This window comes from Lissotriton helveticus, chromosome 10, assembly GCF_964261635.1.
Source record: "Lissotriton helveticus chromosome 10, aLisHel1.1, whole genome shotgun sequence".
NCBI classification, from domain to species: Eukaryota; Metazoa; Chordata; class Amphibia; order Caudata; family Salamandridae; genus Lissotriton; species Lissotriton helveticus.
The window spans coordinates 426,546,680-426,566,363 of record NC_136071.1 but is presented as its reverse complement, the minus strand read 5'-3'; the positions used below and the strand labels follow the sequence as shown (position 1 = coordinate 426,566,363).

Sequence of the window (19,684 nt, the reverse complement as noted above, 5' to 3'; positions counted from 1 at the left end):
GTGTCTCCCCCCCCGCCTAGTGGGTGGTGTTGCGGGTTTTTTCCTTCCTAATTGTTTCCCCCCCCTCTTAGCTTGAAGTCTTCTGCAGGCTCTAACAGCCCGTGTTGAGGGCTGCAAGGATTGTGAAACTTCCTCCGGAACAACTGGCTGATGGTTCACATCAATAAAAACGCTATCTGAAAGATCTATTAGATCAGTTCTATCTATTGATAGGTCAACATCAGCGTCGGCATCAGCCGCTACCTCAATACTGTTATTATTATGAGGGTCTTGCTCTGCAGGGACTGACGGTTGTTTTTCCATGAGTGACTCCGATGTCGCTGTGCTTAAGATGCTTGTGGAGGGACTATCTGTATGCAAGATAGGTGATTGGCTTAGCCCGAGTGATTGCCTTCTCTTGTTGTTAATACTACTGACTACTTGTACTAAGTATGAGTCGATAGTATTCACTGGCTCAACCGGGGCAGGAATCAGCTTTTTCCCCATGATTGTTAAAATAGTTTGTGATAGTCCTCAGGGCACAGATCTGGTGAGTACAGACAATGTTGGCAACAATGTACCATGCAGGTCAGTCAACCATCCAGTAATGGAAATGGAGGCCAATGCCTCTTAAAATAACCAAAATCTATATAAGAACTGAACTGGGAACAGTACCTTATGAAATATGCAGGAAATATCAGGGGGGTGGCCTAGCCTGGCCGGTCGTGCCGATGAGGGCCGTAGAGGGCCCGCCCTTTGCCCGGGCTTAGCCCCGGGCGTCCCGCTCGCGTCCCGCGATGCGGGGGTACAGCCGGCTTTATCCTGTCCTTTTGCGCTCACTGGCGCCTTCCGCGTCGCTCAGGACGCGCCGCCGCGTGGCCTGCCGGGAGTTGTAGTCCCCCGGAGCGGCGGCGCGGAGTCAGGTGTTCCGGTGACTCTTGGCGGTGTTGGCGTTATCCACAGGGATTTCTCTGCCCCCTGAAAGACTCTCGGCAGTGGCGGCGTTTGTCGGTAAGTGGTACTCTCCCCCCGCTCTGCCGGGGTGCAGCCGGCTTTATCCTGTCCTTTTGCGCTCACTGGCGCCTTCCGCGTCGCTCAGAACGCGCCGCCGCGTGGCCTGCCGGGAGTTGTAGTCCCCCGGAGCGGCGGCGCGGAGTCAGGTGTTCCGGTGACTCTTGGCGGTGTCGGCGTTATCCACAGGGATTTCTCTGCCCCCTGAAAGACTCTCGGCAGTGGCGGCGTTTGTCGGTAAGTGGTACTCTCCCCCCGCTCTGCCGGGGTGCAGCCGGCTTTATCCTGTCCTTTTGCGCTCACTGGCGCCTTCCGCGTCGCTCCGTCAGTGATGCCGATCATCATTTGTCTGCTTGATGCCTCTGCTGCATCTAGAGCTGACTTTAAACATGGGTTGACAATGTTTTTACCTTCTTCGGAACGGTTCTGGTAGCTTCTAGAATTAGCTATTTGCCACTAGTTTGCTGCACTTCTCTAGACCTTTCTCCCCACAAGGTCCATCCTCTTGCTTTCTTTGTCTGGTGGTGGACCGACTGTGGTTGGTACATTAGCTTTTCCTAGCTGTGGAAGTAATAATAGAGTCAACTGGTACAGACCCTCTGATGCACATAGGGTCCTTTGAGGAATGTTTGTACTTTGCTCCTCTTGGTGTGACAGCCTTGCATGTTGTATCCAATACACTTGGCAGCATTGGAGAAAATTGGTTCCTTGATTGTGTTGGCATCAAAGTCTCTTACAGAAAACATGATTGGGGTTATTCTTCCTCTAGCTGCACTCCGTAAGTTTCATCTGCCTTTTTAATGACCTGATTGTACATCCCAATGTCATCTGGTGGTGAGGGCCTCGAAGGAAATGTATCCACAGCCTCTTCTGGTGATTGAGCGTTGAGATCTTGCCATTGCAGGTCTTGAGTCCGAGTTCGCCTAACCCACATATGTGTGTTCCTCGTCTTCGCCCTGTTCTTCAAAGAAGAATTCTTCTTCTTAGTCTAGTGGTTCGGGTGTCGTTGGAGGCTGCAATTCCTCAACAACCTTCTCCCCTTCAGGTGAACTTTTCGGCAGTATCTTGATTTGCTCCAAGCTTTCGTAGAATTCATTTTTTTGCGCTGTAAAATACTTGCTATTTCAGCTTCCAGGCTTTTTCTTTTTTTTTTTCATCTTGGCCAAGTGAGTTGCAGCGTTGAGACCTTCGATCTTTCTTTTCGTGCTTGCTGACACCAATTGGGCCATCGAAGCTTGTTTTGACCTCTCCTTTGTCTACGCCAAAGCGTCTTTTTCGTGACTCTCTTTCGACGTCTTCGATCTTTCGAGGGTCTACGCAGTCACGGAGTCCTTGTCCAAGGATCCAACGGAGTGTTTGTCTTTGGACGGAACTGCGATCGTCCAGTGCTTGGAAGCTGAGCCCCCTTTTGTGGATCTAGAGTCAGTTTTTCATGACTCCTCTAGTCTTTGAGGTCGGCGGTTCTCTTACCTCCTTCGAAGTCTTCTTCTCGATCTCTACGAAGTCTGCCCCGGTCTCCTTCTGGCCATTCAGCGACGTTATCCTCCTCATTCCTGGAGAGGCCCAGGTCTCGGAACGATAGTGGTGAGCCTTGGCCTTGCATGTTATAGTTTGATTGATTTGATTTCATTTTGTGATTTATTGAGCTCTCAAATGCCCGAGGGCGTCTTGGCGCTGTAAGAGACCAACTGCCTGCCAGTAGACGTAGTTGGCTCTTCTCTGTATGTCTCTCACCCTCAACGTCTTTGGTGTGAAGACGGAGCACGCATTGCAATTGTCACTTTGGTGATCCAGCGGTAGGCAAAGGTTTCAGACCGGATGCTGATCTTTTTGAGCGTACTTGTGATGACAATTCTTGAAGAACTTGAACTGTGTCTTGTCCATTACCGCGCACAGGGAGCCCTTTGCATGCGCATTCTCCATTTATCGAAGATTTAATGTTTTCACCTTTCGGCAGACTCCGGCTGTTTGGATTGAGACCAGAAAGTCGAAATCTTGTACGGCTGTCCTGCCAGGGTTGTCCTTATTTTTTCGTCGATTTTTCTCTCCAAATCTCAGGAGCTCCTTCCATATTGATTCAGACCCTACAGCGGAAGAAAAGAATCTGAAGATGGCGAACAAAGGTGGAGGCTTCCAGAGGAAGCCTGTCGACGTCACAAGAGGACGCCAAATGGTGGTATGTCGTCGTCCACCAACAAAAGAAGGGAAAAAAGAACAAATACAACAATTCCGGACCCAACCACTAGATGGCGGAATAATGCACAAAATGTGAATCCAGAAAAGATTCAAGCTGCAAAAATCAGCATACCCAAAGCAGGAGGCTTCAAATGCTTCTGGCCGCCTTTGAGGTGCGACCTTAGACCATTGTGCACCATGGACAGGCGGGAAAATTAGCTATGAAGGAGGCGTGTTGCGCTACCAGGCTGGACACCTTTAGGTTGGGTAGCCTGAAGTGAACATGAAGATAGGAATTCCACCATCTTGTGTGTGATAGAATTAGGAATTCTGGGACAGGGTGATGCCCACTCCCTAAAGGAAGTGTTATCTAGTTTGGTGCAGTGACTCCATGGGTAAGTAGCCAATTGACTATTACTACTCACTCCCTTTAACACTCCTAAATTGAGTTTTTAGGGGACACCTGGAAACCAGGACTTCAGACTTTGATGGACAAAAAGAAGAGGTGGACAAAGAAGAAGGGCTGACCAGAAAACAGAGGAGCAACTACTGACCTGGTGCCAACCCTGACGGCCTGCCTACTGCACCAACCCTTGTGGAGAACCTGACTTGTCCTGTCGCTGTGCAGACTACAAGAAACCCAAAGGTCTGCCAGTACTTCGCCAATTGCCACAGAGCTACTCCCCTGCAAACACAGGCACCAAAGAAGCAACGTCCAGTACGCTGACCTACGGCGACTACTGACGCAGCAGTCACCCCGGAAGCGGTAGCTGTGTTCCTACAGGACCGAACGGAGCCACACAACACCAATACCTGGGGTACAGACCCCTTGCAGCAGCTAAGGCTTGTTGTGTCCAGACCAGGCACAAAAGCCAAGGAAGCCCGACCTGCACATCGAAGGAATTAAGGGATAGTGAGACCCACAACAAGAGTGCCCCAGCTATCATGTTCTGCCCTCTTCTGCAGAAGACAAAGATTAAGTCCTCAACCGCTGCAACCCAACACCTCAAAGTACCTATGTACCCGCACTCCACAGCCCGAATCCAAGGTAGACGACAGTGCAAAACAGGGTCCCCAGACCCACAGGAGCTAAGTGCACCCATGGGTTTGCCCAGACTAGTCTTCCAGTCGCACTTGCAGCCTCTTTCTGCAGTCCCTCTCCACCCGCGAGTGACTATCACCAAATCAGACACCAAAAGACTCCACTACACCCGAGCCCCACATCTCTAGCAGAAGTGGACCAATGGTGTTCCTACGGGAACAGGGATCTTAAGGGTCAAGCTCCCCTGTGGGTTCCCCGGACTGGTCCCCCAGTCCTAGCTGGCAGCACCTTTCTGACCGGATCCAGAAATTGCAGTGTCAACTTTTGAAACGCATAACCATTTATATCTCGAAAAGTATGATCCTGGTGATCTTGGTATCTAAATTCATTTAAAAATAAGAGTAATTTTGATAAATTGGTTTCAGATTTCTTTATTGAATGTGTATCTCATTTACTGTCTTTGCGCGAGCTATAAATGATTTGCACTACTCTCTGATATGCCTAACTGCTCGCCCGCACTACCTCATAAGAGAGCATTTGGGTTATCATTTGTACCTCTGTAAACCAATTGGGGTTGGCCTGGACTCTTTACACAGTTTACTTCTTTTTGGTCCACTATATATAGAGCCAGCTTCCTACAACCTCCAGGTGAAGACACCACTCATGGTAAGCAAGATGCAGGAGGCTGTCAGCTCCAGTGTTCAGAGAGCCTGCCAGGTGGCTCACTACTAGCCAAACCATGTGCTGGTGTTCACAAGACCAGAGTCGCAGGACTTTCCAACAGAGAAGTTGCAACCCTACTTGTTTGTTGGTATACCATACCACATTGTGGTCATTTTGCCTGACCACATCTGGACCAACTGTCCGCGAAAGTAAGGAAGTGGGACATTTCAGCACTGCACTGTAACTATGAGAGAAAATGTCTCTGAAAAACTCCTGACAGGTATGTGAACCAATAACAAATACAACCATGGGCAGGGAGATATTCAGTCAAGCACACTTCCTTCCTAACTAAACTTACTAACACTTATATTTAACTACAAAATGGTGAAGCTCCATCAAGGAAAAGGGTTCCAAAGCCCACAGCAACAGTCTAGATGCAACAGATCTAGGAGCATCTCCTTTTAGGAGCACAAACCCTCATCCACCAATGGTGACACACTTCATCATTAGTCTGTTCTCCACAATGGGCTGGTGATGCCATGCCCAACTCATCCAGTCTGGCACCTGGCATATTTAAAAGTCTAGAAATCTTCAGGTAGATAGACCATCCATCCTAACAGACACTGTCTACAGGTGCATCTTGCTCACCTTTATGGAACTTCATATTTATTTTTTTGTTGCGCTGCACCTTTACTGGGTTTTTTCTATTGATTTCCAATGAATATTTTTTACAGTTAAACTTAAATATGTTTTTTTATTACAATGTTTTACCATTGATTTTTGAAGTGTTATTTTTTGTTTTTCTTTTTTGGAGGGACACTTGATTGGGTTCTCTTGGATTTTAATGTCTTAAAAATTTTACCACTAATTTGAAATGTAGGACAATTTAAATTATTTTTGCCTTTCTGCTGTTGGTGTTTTTCACCACTTTAATTTACCCAATATTTTGAATGCAACAATTGTTCTCCTAAAATATTTCTATAATTTTTTATTTTGCTACCTCGAAGTCCATTATAAGTTTTACTTGACTTTAATCTCTTTACACAAACTAGCTGTGAATGTTAAAGCTTGTTATTATTAGTTTACCTACAGGGAACTTTGAGGTTTGCTCTTCTGCACAGGCCAGCATTAAAAAATTACTCTCTATGAAATTTGCATTTCTTTATGGATTGCACTGAAGGTTTATCACACAAAGTAACTATACAACACAAAGTGTGAAAACGAAAGTTACTAGAAATACCAGGTAAATACTTACTGATCTTCTGTTCCAAAAAACTTCACAAAAAAGCATTTTTTCCCTAGCGGTTTCTTCAAATCTTTGGGAGGTGTGACAATCTACAAAGTATAAGAGATCAGTTGTTATATATTTGCAAAAAAAGAAGTTTGCGATAACTTAAATCAAAAACTGGTTACTTCAACATCACTTAACGCTGACCCCATGTATCCCAAATTTTAACAGTACAACACACAATCCGCAGCATCTCATCCGTGCCTAGGAATGATTAAAGGGGGGGCAGGGGGTGTACACATACATCTCCTACCACCTCCCCCTTACCAAAGTGTATCTGGTGGACAAGATTGAGGCCTTTGTGATTCCCAGGTTTCCCTTGCTAAACGTAATGTAATCTTAAATAATCTGACCGAAAGAAGATCCGTCAGCTTGGTTTCAGCACAGAAAATGATATCACAACACAACCGATATGAAGACCCTGAAAGAAGTGATCAAGTTGCTGAAAGAAACTACTCAATATAGGACTGCAATGCCAGAGAATACAGATTGATACTCATGTAGAAATAATGCTGATTTCTGAGAGCGCCAGAAAGAACAGTCTTTTAAACCATTTGGTGAATAATAGATTCTCCACGTTCTGCAGCTCAAAGGGCCCTTTACATTATTTTCAGTGGTAACAGTGTTCACTAGCCAAAAAAGAGCGGTAACAGCTTCGAAACTTAATAGTACAGAGATGTCATTATGTAGGCCACAAGTTCTAAGGGTCCTGTAAGTCCTGATATTAAAAATGCTATCTTCTTTCAAGGTTTCATGCAGACCAATCAGAATCTACATAGAACATTGGATGCTTTGATGAAACGTTGGAGAGACATAAATCAATGATGCTATCTGCCACTAAAATATGAAGGAAAATCCTGGCCTTCTACAGTATCAGATAGCATATGGGATTGGCTCTCCATGTGTAAATTTTAGTCATCAGTAGCCTCAAGAATAGGGAAGACGGTCAAGGGGGAACAATTGGGACAACAAATTAACTTGTACCGAAACAACGTTGGCAGACATGGAGATTACATAGAGTTAGAAAAGGGTGAAACTGTCAGATGTAAGTGAAGCTCAATCCAGACTGACCCAAACCATCTGACATTCAAGTCCTGAAATACACACTGTAGTAGGTTTGGAGACAGGAGAAGTCAAGTAAGGGAGATTAAATCAATCAAAATGTTACTATTGCTCTAAGACCCACTATGAGTCTCTGTACTAAACTGGTTTCCTCTACATGCCCCACCGAACAATGCCTAGTTTTATGTGGGTGATAATCTATGTTTAGAATTCTTTGGTTGGTAGACAGGTGCAATGTGAATTGGGGAAATCGAATAGTTTCTTACCTGTCGGTGTAGTTTTGCAGCTTGAAAGATCTTTCTGGATTCACTATGCTGTGCATTATTCCGCAATCTGGTGGTTGGGTCCGGAATCGTAGTCTTTTCTTTCTTTTCCTTTTTTTTTTCGTAGCCCAGGTGGGCATCGACGTCCCACCATTTGGTGTACCTTCCGTGACGTCGGCAAGCTTCCTGCGGAAGCTCCCACTCTTGGGCGCCATCCGAACTTTTTTTCTCGTGTTTGTTCTGTTACCGAAGTTATGGCTACACTAAGTTATTTACCGCCTTTTAACCATCTAAAGTTTGTTTTTCACGTATTGTCCTTGTTTTCACCCCCTTTCCTCTCCAGCCTCATCTTTCTGGCGGAGGTGGGTGGGTTCGCTGGTGAATCCAGGAGAGATCTTTCAAGCTGCAAAACTACACCGACAGGTAAGAAACTATTCGTTTTGCAGCGTGAATCTTTCTGGATTCACTATGCTGTGCATAGATTTTGTAGCGATTTTGTTACGTTTGTGGCGGCTGGGTGGAAGATGAGTGTTCGTTGTTGAATATATGTTGAAGCACTCTTTGTCCTACTTGTGCTTCCTTGTTCATGTGTACATCCACGCAGTAGTGCTTAGTGAACGTGTGCACTGAAGCCCATGTTGCCCCTTTCTTTCTTGTCGAGTGGGCCTGTGCCCCTCCTGTTAGTTCCTGCCCTGCTTGCTTGTGGCAGAATTGTATCGTTTGGGCGATCCATCGAGCGATGGTGTTTTTTGTCACTGGTCTACCCAGGAAGCTGTTTGCGAAGGACACGAAGAACTGCTTCGTCTTCCTGTGGTCCTTTGTCCTTTCTATGTAGTGCATCACTGCCCTTCTTGCGTCTAGGGTGTGGAGCGCCCTCTCCGCGCTTGTTGTGGGCTTTTGGAAGAAGCTCGGTATCTGTATACTCCGATTCATATGGAAACGTGACACCACCTTTGGCATGAAGTGTGGGTCCGTTCTCATTACGACCCTGTCACTGTGTATCTGTATATAGGGTTCTTGCAAGGTTAGTGCTTGGAGCTCGCTTACCCTGCGTAGCGAGGTGATTGCTACCAGGAAGGCCGCTTTCATTGTTAGCATTTGTAGTGTTGCCTTGTGGATTGGCTCGAAAGGTGCTTTCATGAGCTCTGTCAGTACCACATTGAGGTTCCATGCCGGCAGTGGCATCATTTTTGGCGGCGCTATTCTTTTAGCGCACTCCAAGAATCTTTTCACTACTTGAGATGTAATGAAGCTTCTCCCTGTTTCTCCTCTTGTGTATGCCACAATCGCTGCCAGGTGTACCCTCAGCGAGGATGAGCTTAGCTTGGCTTTTATTAGGTGTGTGAGGTATCTCAGCACCATTGATTCCTTGGTCAGCTTTCTCTGGAGTTTTTTCTTGCAGCACCATTGAGTGAATCTTTTCCATTTTTCCCCATAGCACTTGCATGTGCTGGGCCTCCTTGCCTCTCGCAGCACCCGTAGGGTGCTCTCTGGTAGTTTCAGATGTGCGAACTCTAAGTCCTCAGGAGCCAAGCTGATAGGCTGAGGCACTCCGGCTCTGGGTGTAGAACTTCTCCGTTTTCCATGGAGAGTAGGTCTTTTCTTTTTGAGAACTTGTGGGGTGGACCCTGTGCCATCTCCATTATTTGTGAGTACCAGGTCTGCCTGGCCCATTGTGGTGACACCAAGATGAGTCCAAACTGAAGTGAGGCCTGTTTAGACCCCGTTTAAGCTGCACAGCCATGTCATCAAATAAGTCCAATAAATCAAACTTATATTTTGCTTCAATTTAATCCATTTTCTCCATGCTTTTATCAATCCTTTCATCCTTAAATTTCTTCGATTTATTTTACTCATTTTCACTTCTTTCTCGACGCCTTCGTACACAACACAGGAGAATTAAATCAGAACACCTGGGAAAGGGAGGTTAGGACATAAATTGTAGAAACAGAGAAAAGCTGTGTAAGTAACAAGAGTGCGGACGTAACCGCAGATAGACCGTGAGACGGCGGGAATGAGGCTCGATTAAATGCGTAAAGCAGATCAGAATGATGATGGCAAACAGTTTTTAAACACGAGTCACGGTAAGCAGAGTATGGGCCGAATTTTCAGTTTAGACTTTAATAGAAAGCAGACAGTGGAAGTTGAGGGTTCGGATGAACTTTAAAGTTGCCTCAACGGAGGGAATTCACAACATAAGTATAACAAAGTTGCAGGTTCCATATCTATAAGGGAGCTATATGATGCATTAAAATCAGGAGGGCATTTTTGTTAAACTCTGAATAGAAATGAGCATTAAGTTGTTGTACACGGTGATAATAACTTTTTTAAGAAAATGAAATAATGTTTAATAGATAGCAATTTTAACGGATAGTGCTGATGAATACTGAATTTAATACTTGTGCACTGATGTCACAAAGTCGGATTGTATTGATAGTATACGTTTGTTTTTCTCAGATAAACCCCTGACGAAGGGAAATCCCGAAATGCATTGGGTATTCTAAAATAAATGGTGACCTGTGGAAACAAGTTTCTCCTGTGTTGTGTACGAAGGCGTCGAGAAAGATGTGAAAATGAGTAAAATAAATCGAAGAAATTTAAGGATGAAAGGATTGATAAAAGCATGGAGAAAATGGATTAAATTGAAGCAAAATATAAGTTTGATTTATTGGACTTATTTGATGACATGGCTGTGCAGCTTAAACGGGGTCTAAACAGGCCTCACTTCAGTTTGGTTTCACAATTGCAGCGCAATTTGGGCGGAGCGCGGAGTAGGCTTGCACGCTGAAAAAATGCTAAAATACGAGCGGAAATGAGTAAACGAGAAAAATTTGGAGTTGAACACAAATTGAAAGGAAAGGTGTGCATCTCACCACAACTGTCCTTGTTAGACACCAAGATGAGTGTCATGTTGCCATGTCATGCATTTGTTGAGAACCCTGGGAATCAGTGGTATCGGGGGAAAAGCGTAGGCAAATGTTTTTGACCAGCTTATCCATAGGGCATTCCCTTGGGATAGTGCCTCTGGTTGTCTGGATGCAAAGTACTGGCATTTTGCATTCTGGCGTGTTGCAAACAGGTCTATTGTCGGAGTGCCCCCCCCTCTTGAATAGTCTCTCTGTTTCCTGTATGTTGAGTTCCCACTCGTGGGATGCTGAAGTCTGCCTGCTGAGCCAATCTGCTTCTACATTGTCCTTCCCTGGCAGGTGTATGGCTAGCAGGTCTATTTTGAGTGGTATTGCCCATCTCCAGATCTCCTGTGCCAAGCTGGACAGAGGGAATGACTGTGTTCCCCCCCTGCTTGTTGATGTAAAACATTGTTGTGGTGTTGTCTGTCTGTCTGTATCAGCACCTTCTGGTTGTACAGCTGTTTCTGAAAGGCCTTGAGGGCAAGCAACACTGTTTTCAGCTCCAGGTAATTGATGTGTTTGACCGCATCCCCTGGGCTCCACAGACCCCTCACTCTGAGCCTGTTCATGTGTGCGCCCCATCCCTTCTGGGATGCGTCTGTGGTGATGGTCACTGTTGGGTCCGGTGGCGTTAGAGGCTTCCCTATTGTTATCCTTTCTTTGGTCCACCACTTCATTTCTTCCTGCACCTTGTGCGTTACAACCACTAGATCCTGCCAACTTCCTGTAGCTTGTGACCATTGCTGTTGCAGCCACTCTTGGAGTGGTCTCATCTGCAGGCGTACATTGGGGACCAGGTGTATGCATGACGCCATCATTGCCAAGATCTTGCTCACTGTCCTCACTGTCAGAGCTCGCCCCTTCTGGTAGTGACGTGTCTCCCTCAGTAGGCTGAGTGTCCTCTTCTCGCTGGGTAACACCCTGCATTGGACAATGTTGATTTGGGCTCCCAGGAAGATCTTCACTTGCTCCGGTTCCATCGAGCATTTTCCCCAGTGTATGGAGAATCCCAGGCTTGCTAGCGTTCTTGTGACCTGTTCTGCATGATCTTTGCATGTCCTGTAAGAGCTTGCCTTTACGAGCCAGTCGTCGAGGTAGGGGTACACGTGTATCCCCTCTCTTCGCAGATGTGCGGCCACAGCTGCAAAGCATTTGGTGAATACCCTTGTTGCGGACTTTAGACCGAATGCCAGGGTTGTGAATTGGTAGTGATCCTTGTTTACTGTGAATCTTAGCATGTGCTTGTGCTGCCTGTTCATGGGGATGTGCAGGTACGCATCTTTGAGGTCTATGGTGAACAAGAAGTCCCCGACCCTTATCTGTGGGATGACCTCTTGCAGGGACGTCATGTTGAGTTTTTGAGTCTTTACATATTTGTTTAAGAACCGTAGATCCAGGATGGGTCTTAGGCTTTCGTCCACTTTTGGCACCAGGAAGTAGTTTGAGTACACTACCCTGTTCCGTTCTTTGAATGGGACCGGTTTGATGGCCTCTTTGAGGAGGAGTTCTTGAGCTTCCTCTTGGAGCAATTGCAGCTCCCTTTCAGAGTGCTCTCTTTTCTTTGGCTTTCTGTTTGGTGGTCTCTTTTCCATCTCTATACAGTATCCTAACTGTATGATATTGAGTATCCACTTGTCTGTGGTTATTTTCCTCCACTCTCAGAGAAAAAATCTCAGCCTGCCTCCTACTGGTGTTACATGTTCTTTTGTGTCTTGTCCGTGTAGCCCTCTCCTCTTTGCTTTTCCATGCTCTTCGCTCGGAGGGATGGAGTGGGTGAGCACCATTTCCTGTGTGAAGTCATTTAGAGGGGGGTTGTTCACCGCCTCTCCTTCTCTGGCCCCGTCCGTTTCCTCTCCCGCGAAAGGACTGGCCCCTGTTCTGGTAGTTCGTTTTGTTTCTGCTGGCCCTGGTGACCTTGGTTGTCACTCTGTTGACCCTGGTGGAACGCCTGGTGTGGTTGTCCTTGCTGGTTTCCACCCCTTCCGTTCGGCCTCCGCGTAGGAGTGCCTCTTCTCACCCCCCTGAATTGCAGGGCCCCCATGGACCTTGCCGTCTCGTTGTCTTTCTTCAGTTGGGTGAGTTTCTCATCTACTGGGGCTCCGAACAGTGTTTCTCCATTGAAAGGGGTGTTCAGGATGTTGTTTTGAACTTCCGTCTTGAAGCCTGAGATCCTGAGCCAGGCTTGCCTTCTCTCTGATTCCTAGAGCCATCAGCCTGCTGGATGTTTCTGCCCCGTCCAAGGCTGTCTTCAGGCACGAGTTTGCGATGCTTTTCCCCTCTTCCACAAAGTAAGCGGCTCTCTGCTGTTGTTCCTCTGGGAGGTGCTTGAGCAATTGGTTCATCTCGTCCCAATGCTGGTACTGGTGCCTGTTCAGAAGGGCGTTGGAGTTTGCCATCCTCCAGTGCATTGCTGCGTTTCTCTCAATTTTTCTGCCTGTTAGGTCCATCCTCCTGCTTTCCTTGTCAGGTGGTGGCCCAGATGTTGTTGGGACGTTGGCCCTTCTTCTGGCCGTTGCGGCTATAATTGAGTCTGCTGAAACTGTCCCCTGGATGTAAGGGGGGTCCTGGGAGGAGAACTTGTACTTTTTCTCCGTCCTTGGCGTGACTGACCTGCAGGTAGCTGGTTCTTTGAACGCCTTTTTGCCTTGTTCCATAATACTCTTCAGCATGGGTAGGAAGTGGCTTTTTGTCTGTGTGGGGAGCAAGGTTTCCAGCAGGAGATCTGCCTTACCCTTCTCCTCCTCCAATTTGACTCCATAAGCTGCTGCAACCTTCTTAACGACCTCATAGTAGGCCCTAATGTCATCTGGCGGCGAAGGCCTCGAGGGGTATGTCTCCACAGCCTCCTCCGGGTTTTCGGCCTCGATGTCCTGCCAATTCAGGTCTTGAGCCGTCGAGGATCCAGAGTCGTAACTCGAACGCGGGTCCCCATAATCACCCTCTGTGTAATAGAGGTCCTCTTCTTCTCCCTGCTCGGAGGGCTCCGGAGTTTTTGGTGGCTCTTCGGCGTCAAACTCCTCGCGTTCTTCTATCTCTTCGAGGACCGTCGTGGGCTTCGATGGGATCCTGAAGCTTTTCATTTTGTCTTCGAAGTCCTTCTTCCTCGGGATGATGTTCTCCATCTCGGCCTCGAGCCTTCTTTTCTTTTTCTCCATCTGTGCGGCCTGCTCGGCGTCGAGCGTGACGGCCGCCCTCTTCGACGGCCCCGTCGACGTCGAAATGGCTTTCGACTCCTTTTCCTTCGAAATCGAGGATCCCTTTTCGGGAGCTTGCTTCGACGACCTTGCTTTTTCGCTGGTCTTCCCCGCCTGGGAGTCCTTCTCGAAGGATCCGCTGGGCTGTTTTTCGGGGACCGCAGCTTCGGTCGTCGAAGCTTGACGCCGGTGCTCCCTTCGAGGTTCTAGACTCTGATTTTCGAGAGTCAGCCTCAGGTTTGAGGCCCTGTCTAGGGTTTCGGGGTCGTAGACTCTCCTACCTTGTCCAACGATTTCTTATCGGTCTCTGCGACCGTGGAGTCATTTGGACCTTCGGCGATGTTGTCCTCGTCGTCGGTGGAGAGGACCAGATCGTACAGCGACGAGGCCTTGCCCTGCATCGTGTGGCGAGCTATCTGCTGTTTCTCTCGAATCCTCAGCGTCTTCGGCGTGAAGACTGAGCAGGCGTTGCAGTCCTTGCTCCCGTGGTCGATAGGCAGACAGAGGTTGCAGACCGGGTGCTGGTCTCTCTGCGCGTACTTGTGGTGGCAATTACGGAAGAATTTAAATGGTGTGTTGTCCATTACTGCGCTCAGGGGGCCCCCTGTGTGCGCATTCTCCGTCGGACGTCGAAGATCTCGAGGTTCCTCTCCTCCATGGTCCCGGCTCTGATGATCTTCTCCTGGTCTTCGAGTTTTTTCCTGAAGAAATTTGCTTATTTTCTCCTTTTGTTCCTCCAAAACTTCAGGAGCTTCAAGCAACTATCCAGACCCAAAGGTGGAAAAAAGAATCTGAAGATGGCGCCCAAGGGTGGGAGCTTCCGCAGGAAGCGTGCCGACGTCGCGGAAGGTACACCAAATGGTGGGACGTCGACGCCCACCTGGGCTACGGAAAAAAAAAAAAAGGAAAAGAGAAAAAAAGACTACGATTCCGGACCCAAACACCAGATTGCGGAATAATGCACAGCATAGTGAATCCAGAAAGATTCACGCTGCAAAATGGTAGTTATAAGCCTGTAGTGTTGGTGTGCAGGAGGTGGAGTCGGGCAGGCAGTTTTGCATTTTCGAAGCATGCGGATAGGTAGTAATGCTACAATATGATGCAGATAGAACATTGTTTTATTAAGTGTGGCTTAATATAGGGAGCAAGCAGTTTCAAAGTCATTGAAATCTGTGAACAGGACTTGGCTAAACTTAAATTCCTAACTTTGAAAGTAAATAGGATATGAAATAAGGTTGAGTGTGGAGTAGTGTCTAATTACATTTTTTGGATAGATATGGGATGTACATTCATGCAAGAAACCTATTGCGCTCAGTGAGGCTGGGTGCCTTTGGTAGAGTACGGTTTATGATTCCCGTAACTCAAGATTAGTTCTTTACAGTGGTGGAAGATTCAGAGGCTATTTCTCAGTTGAAAAGTGGGAAGGTACCTGGTCCTAATGGCTTTCCACTGGAATTTTTAAATATCTCTATAGTAAATTGGCAGATCCTTACTGTTATTGAATGAGAGGGCTAAACCTAAGGACATTTTAACATATGATCGGGTATTGGGCCCGTGGCCCGAAAGTTAACAGGATCTTTATCCAGGAAAGGAGCTACAAACATATTTGGCGACAATATCTTGGGCCAGGAGGTGCTACCATTTTCAGTTTTTCTTTGGAAATTACAGTTGTATATGTACTACTTATGTAGAAGTTCATTCCTGTTGCTAAAGTAAGGCCTCTAATGGGTTACACAGTATTCTCCACCCTCTACCTGATTGAGTAGGCCAGACTGCCTATCTTCGCTACCAAGACAGAGCCTTCTAGTAAAGGGAATGGTAATGTGAGTGGATTAGTAGTGTCACATTGGGACACTAGTATTTAACTAGAATTTTCCCACAAGCTATTGCAAGCTCTGAGAATATTGAACTTTGCCAAAGTCCATATGAAAACAGGCATGAGAATACATACATGGGATATTATTTCAATTTCAAAAGTACTTTATTCGTTTTTTTTTTTAACAAAACCATAAAAGTTCACAATACAGAATACATTTTATTTAAAAGGAAGAACATGTTAAAATATATATCAGTAAAAACAGGTTTACCCTGGCGTTAAAAGAGAAATCCGCCTATTCCACATTTAAACAAGCATTGAAAATGCAATAGGTCTCGCAATAGAAGAGTTTAACATTTTTCGTTGCAAATGGATGAGTGGCGTTGCGTGGATGAGTGGCGTTGCGTGGATGAGTGGCGTTGCGTGGATGAGTGGCGTTGTTTGTGTGAGTGGCGTTGCGTGGGTGAGTGGCGTTGCGTGGGTGAGTGGCGTTGCGTGGGTGAGTGGCGTTGCGTGGGTGAGTGGCGTTGCGTGGGTGAGTGGCGTTGCGTGGGTGAGTGGCGTTGCGTGTGTGAGTGGCGTTGCGTGTGTGAGTGGCGTTGCGTGTGTGAGTGGCGTTGCGTGTGTGAGTGGCGTTGTGTGTGTGAGTGGCATTGCGTGGTTGAGTGTCTCGTCTTCATAAACGTTGGACAGAGTAGCGGATTGCCTCGTTGACAAAGGCCACATAAATTAGACAAACGGAAATCCAGGTAAGCACACACTGACACGGGAACTGAACAGAAAAAGACAAGCATGCACATGCATTAAAGGACATACACACAAGCCTATGAAAACACATACAATGCTAAACTAAAGCACTAGTTAGTCAGATGAGACGTTATGCAAACCTTCTTTACACAGTAATCCCGCACCAAAATTAAATAGCAGGGCTAGATTTTCCTAGAGGTTAGAGAAGCTATGTGGCCTTTAATTGAGATAGATGGCCGCGTATGACAACTCCATGTTTGTTCTGGAGTGGTTTATTGTCCCAGGAGAGCCGCAGAGTCTCATGTGAAGCAGAGGCTTGAGGAGTGTCCGCATTTTGGCAGCCCCTTTATAACAAGCATGAGATGGGACCCGAAAACACTGGAATGAGAAGGGGCTGAAAGGAGCTAGTGACAGAGTTCAACTGGAGGAGAGGTGGGCAAAAACAATGAAAAGGTGGACAAGGGAGGAGAGAAGGAAAGGTGACAGAGAACTGCTGGAGGAGCAAAGAGGAGAAAAGAAATGCGACACGGCGGGCAGGGGAGGGGGCGGAGCGGGTACAAAAAAAAAACAAGACGGAGGGAAAGGCAGATAAGGGGAGGGGGAGCAGACGGTTGGCAGTGTCCTCGGCTCTGAAGTAAGTGTTTCTTAGCACATGTGTTTGCAGGGATGCCTATCATCAGGAGAAAGGGGTCGGAGGAGGCGAGGATCGGCCGTAAGCATGTGTGCTTTCTGAAAAACAAAAATGTTAGGGGACGGCTGGGGGGGAGGGGTAAGGATAAGCTGAAAACACAAGCTGCAATCACTTGTGTTTTCAGCCGATCCACGTTTAGTTTGCAAAGCAACTAACGAGGATCAGCTGAAAAAACAAGCACTTGCAAACTAAATTAGGATCAGGTAAGTTAAGTGAAATAAAAGGGTGGCAAATAAATGTTTGGATTTTTGTAACGTGGTAATAATTCAGCCCAAAACGGCTGCAAGGCTGAAAGATGAAGCCGAGGCACTTATGTGAAGTGCTTGTAAGCCTGTGAAGTGAACAAACAGCGCAACGAGGGTTAGGTGGGAGATAAAAAACAAAACAAAGTGAGGCTGCAGGCATGAAGGTTTGAGACCCGGCATAGGCTCAACAACCTGGGAGTGTGGGCAAATCATTCGGTCAGCACGGAGCATGATGGCTTTATTGAGGGAGGCCCCCTGCGGCAGGGTAAAACCCCCGCTGGTGGCATATCACTCGGTCAGCATGGAGCATGTTAGCTTTATTGAAGGAGCCCCCCCGCTGCATGGCAAAACCACCCGCTGCTGTGACCGCATGCATACGCAACGCAGTGTAGGCGGAGGAAAAAAGCAACACGAGGTCTGGTGTTGAAAAAGCGAAAGAGCCGTAGGCGACATGGTAAAAAATACAAGCAACATGAGGTCTGGTGTGGGGAAAAGAAAAAGCGCCATAACACACTGATACAATGCCTGGTGTTGGAAAAGCGGAAGCGCCGTAACACACTGATATAATGTGCGGTGTTGGAAAAGCAAAAGCGTTGTAAGATGTAGTAGCACACACGCAAAATGAAACCCCGCAATTTGCCAAACTGTAAGCAGCTGTAAAAGCGAAAGCGCTGTAAGACGGAGGGAAAGGCAGATAAGGGGAGGGGGGAGGAGAAATGCGACACGGCGGGCAGGGGAGGGGGCGGAGCGGGGAGAGGGTGTGAAAACAGCAGGGGCCTGGAGTGCGGCTGAGGGAACTGATGTGCACGCGCTTTTAAGCTCAATGCACATGCGCATTGAGCTTAAAAGTCACGGGCACTGCAAGGAATCGCCACGATTCCTTGCAAGTTAGTTAAAGAGTGGTTAAGCCCCAATAGTCTCGCAAGCTCGATGCGCATGCGCATCGACAGGCGAGACCTAAAAAGCATCATACGGTTCTATACATCCAAACATTTTCTAAAGTACATTGCATTTTTTAACAAGCATTGGCATTGCCAATAGGTCTCGCTTGTGGGACCTTATAAGTATTTAGTTTTGCAGCACAATATCCTTGTTGCACCAAGGATATTGTGCTGCAAAACTAAATACTTATAAGGTCCCACAAGCGAGACCTATTGGCAATGCCAATGCTTGTTTGGCGTTCCCGCTGTCTGAGGTGTAATTGAATCAACCCCAGTGATACCACGCCGCGTAATTTTACAGAATTCTGTGTAAAAAGCGTAATGCAAAACGCCAGCTAGCAAGTGAATTACGTCGACCTTTTTACATATTTCGCCAGCGCCTTCTTTCGAAGTGTTGTTTTCATATGCACTGTGCAGACTGCAGAGCACTTCATTTCTCCAAAGTGCCCTGAAGCCAGAGGTCACCCGCACCAGGCGCTGTCTGTCTGGGGCTCTGCTGGGCGGGCTCACCGAGACTCGTCAATTAGAGAAAAGCTCGCGCTGAGTTGAGTAACGTAAACATTTCTAGGCTTTCACGACAGCGTGTTGACAATCTTGTCATTTTAACTTAAACTGTGAAGATTTAGATCACAGAATTAAAGTAACAAAGTGAGGAAAATATGTGCCAATGTTTAATTTGTGTAGCACGAGTTAGTGCTCCGAAGTTTTGTAAAGTTGGAGACATCCGGCGGTATCTCGCGAGATCTCAAACTGGCGCGGAGGTCGTGAGTCTGATAACACAAGCAAAAGCAAATGGTGGGGGCCTGAAGGAGGAGGGGGTGCGAGGGATGAGTGAGGATGGGGTAGCAGGGGAGGGAACACGGCCTGGGGGAAGCTGGCTGGGGAGGGGGAGGAGAAATCCAAGGAAGGCTGTGTGCGGGGAGAGAGGGGAGGAGAGAGGGGAGGTGCTGGAGCTGAAAGTATGGCCGATAGGAGGGAGGGAGGCTGATGCGTGTTCGTGTTTGATCACGTGATTCACGTGAACGTAAACAAAACGCCAGCGGAAAGCCCTTAGTTTGACGAGGATTTTGGCTACTTGAATTCTCGCTCCGCTCGATGCGCTTGCGCGCATCGATAGGTCGCGAGACCTAAAAAAACAATCACATGGGGTATACAATCTAATTTTAACAGTTGTAAGTATAGGAGAGCGGGCGTGCTTGTACAAAGAGCGTTCTTTTTAAAATAGGTTTAACCGCATGCGCGCTAGCGGTTTTCCCGCTGCGCGCTGCGATTCGCAAAATCCCTCGTTACGTGACAAGGTCAGCTCGTCACACGCGCAGCGCAGGTAGCGCCCATGACGAGCTGACCTTGTCACACGCGTCCAAGGGGTTAAGGTAAAAAGCTCTGGGGAATTCATAATATTTACAAAAAAACATAAAATGCAGCAAATCCTGCGGAGACAGACTGTCGCAGCCGCAGGGTGCTAGCACTGTTCCTCTGGGACTCCCCCTTGGAACTGCTATTAAAATGTGAAACAAATTAAACCTGAACCTAGTTAATAAGAAACGCTCATAGGCTGTTAATGGCAGTAGTAGGTAAGGTTTTAAGCGTCATGTGTAGACGTGCATTATGCTTCATCATGTCCTTTTCCTGCCTTTCCATTACTTTTCGAGTAGAGA

General features: G+C 47.2%; 1 protein-coding gene across 1 annotated transcript in view; it reads right to left on the bottom strand.

Annotated features, from left to right (window-relative positions):
• GLYR1 (glyoxylate reductase 1 homolog) overlaps positions 1-19,684 on the bottom strand; it is a 529,972-nt gene that overhangs the window by 420,754 nt on the left and 89,534 nt on the right. The window contains exon 3 of the mRNA XM_078662916.1: positions 6,126-6,205. Within this exon, the coding sequence (XP_078519042.1) occupies positions 6,126-6,205 (80 nt within the window). The remainder of the gene's footprint in view (positions 1-6,125; positions 6,206-19,684) is intronic.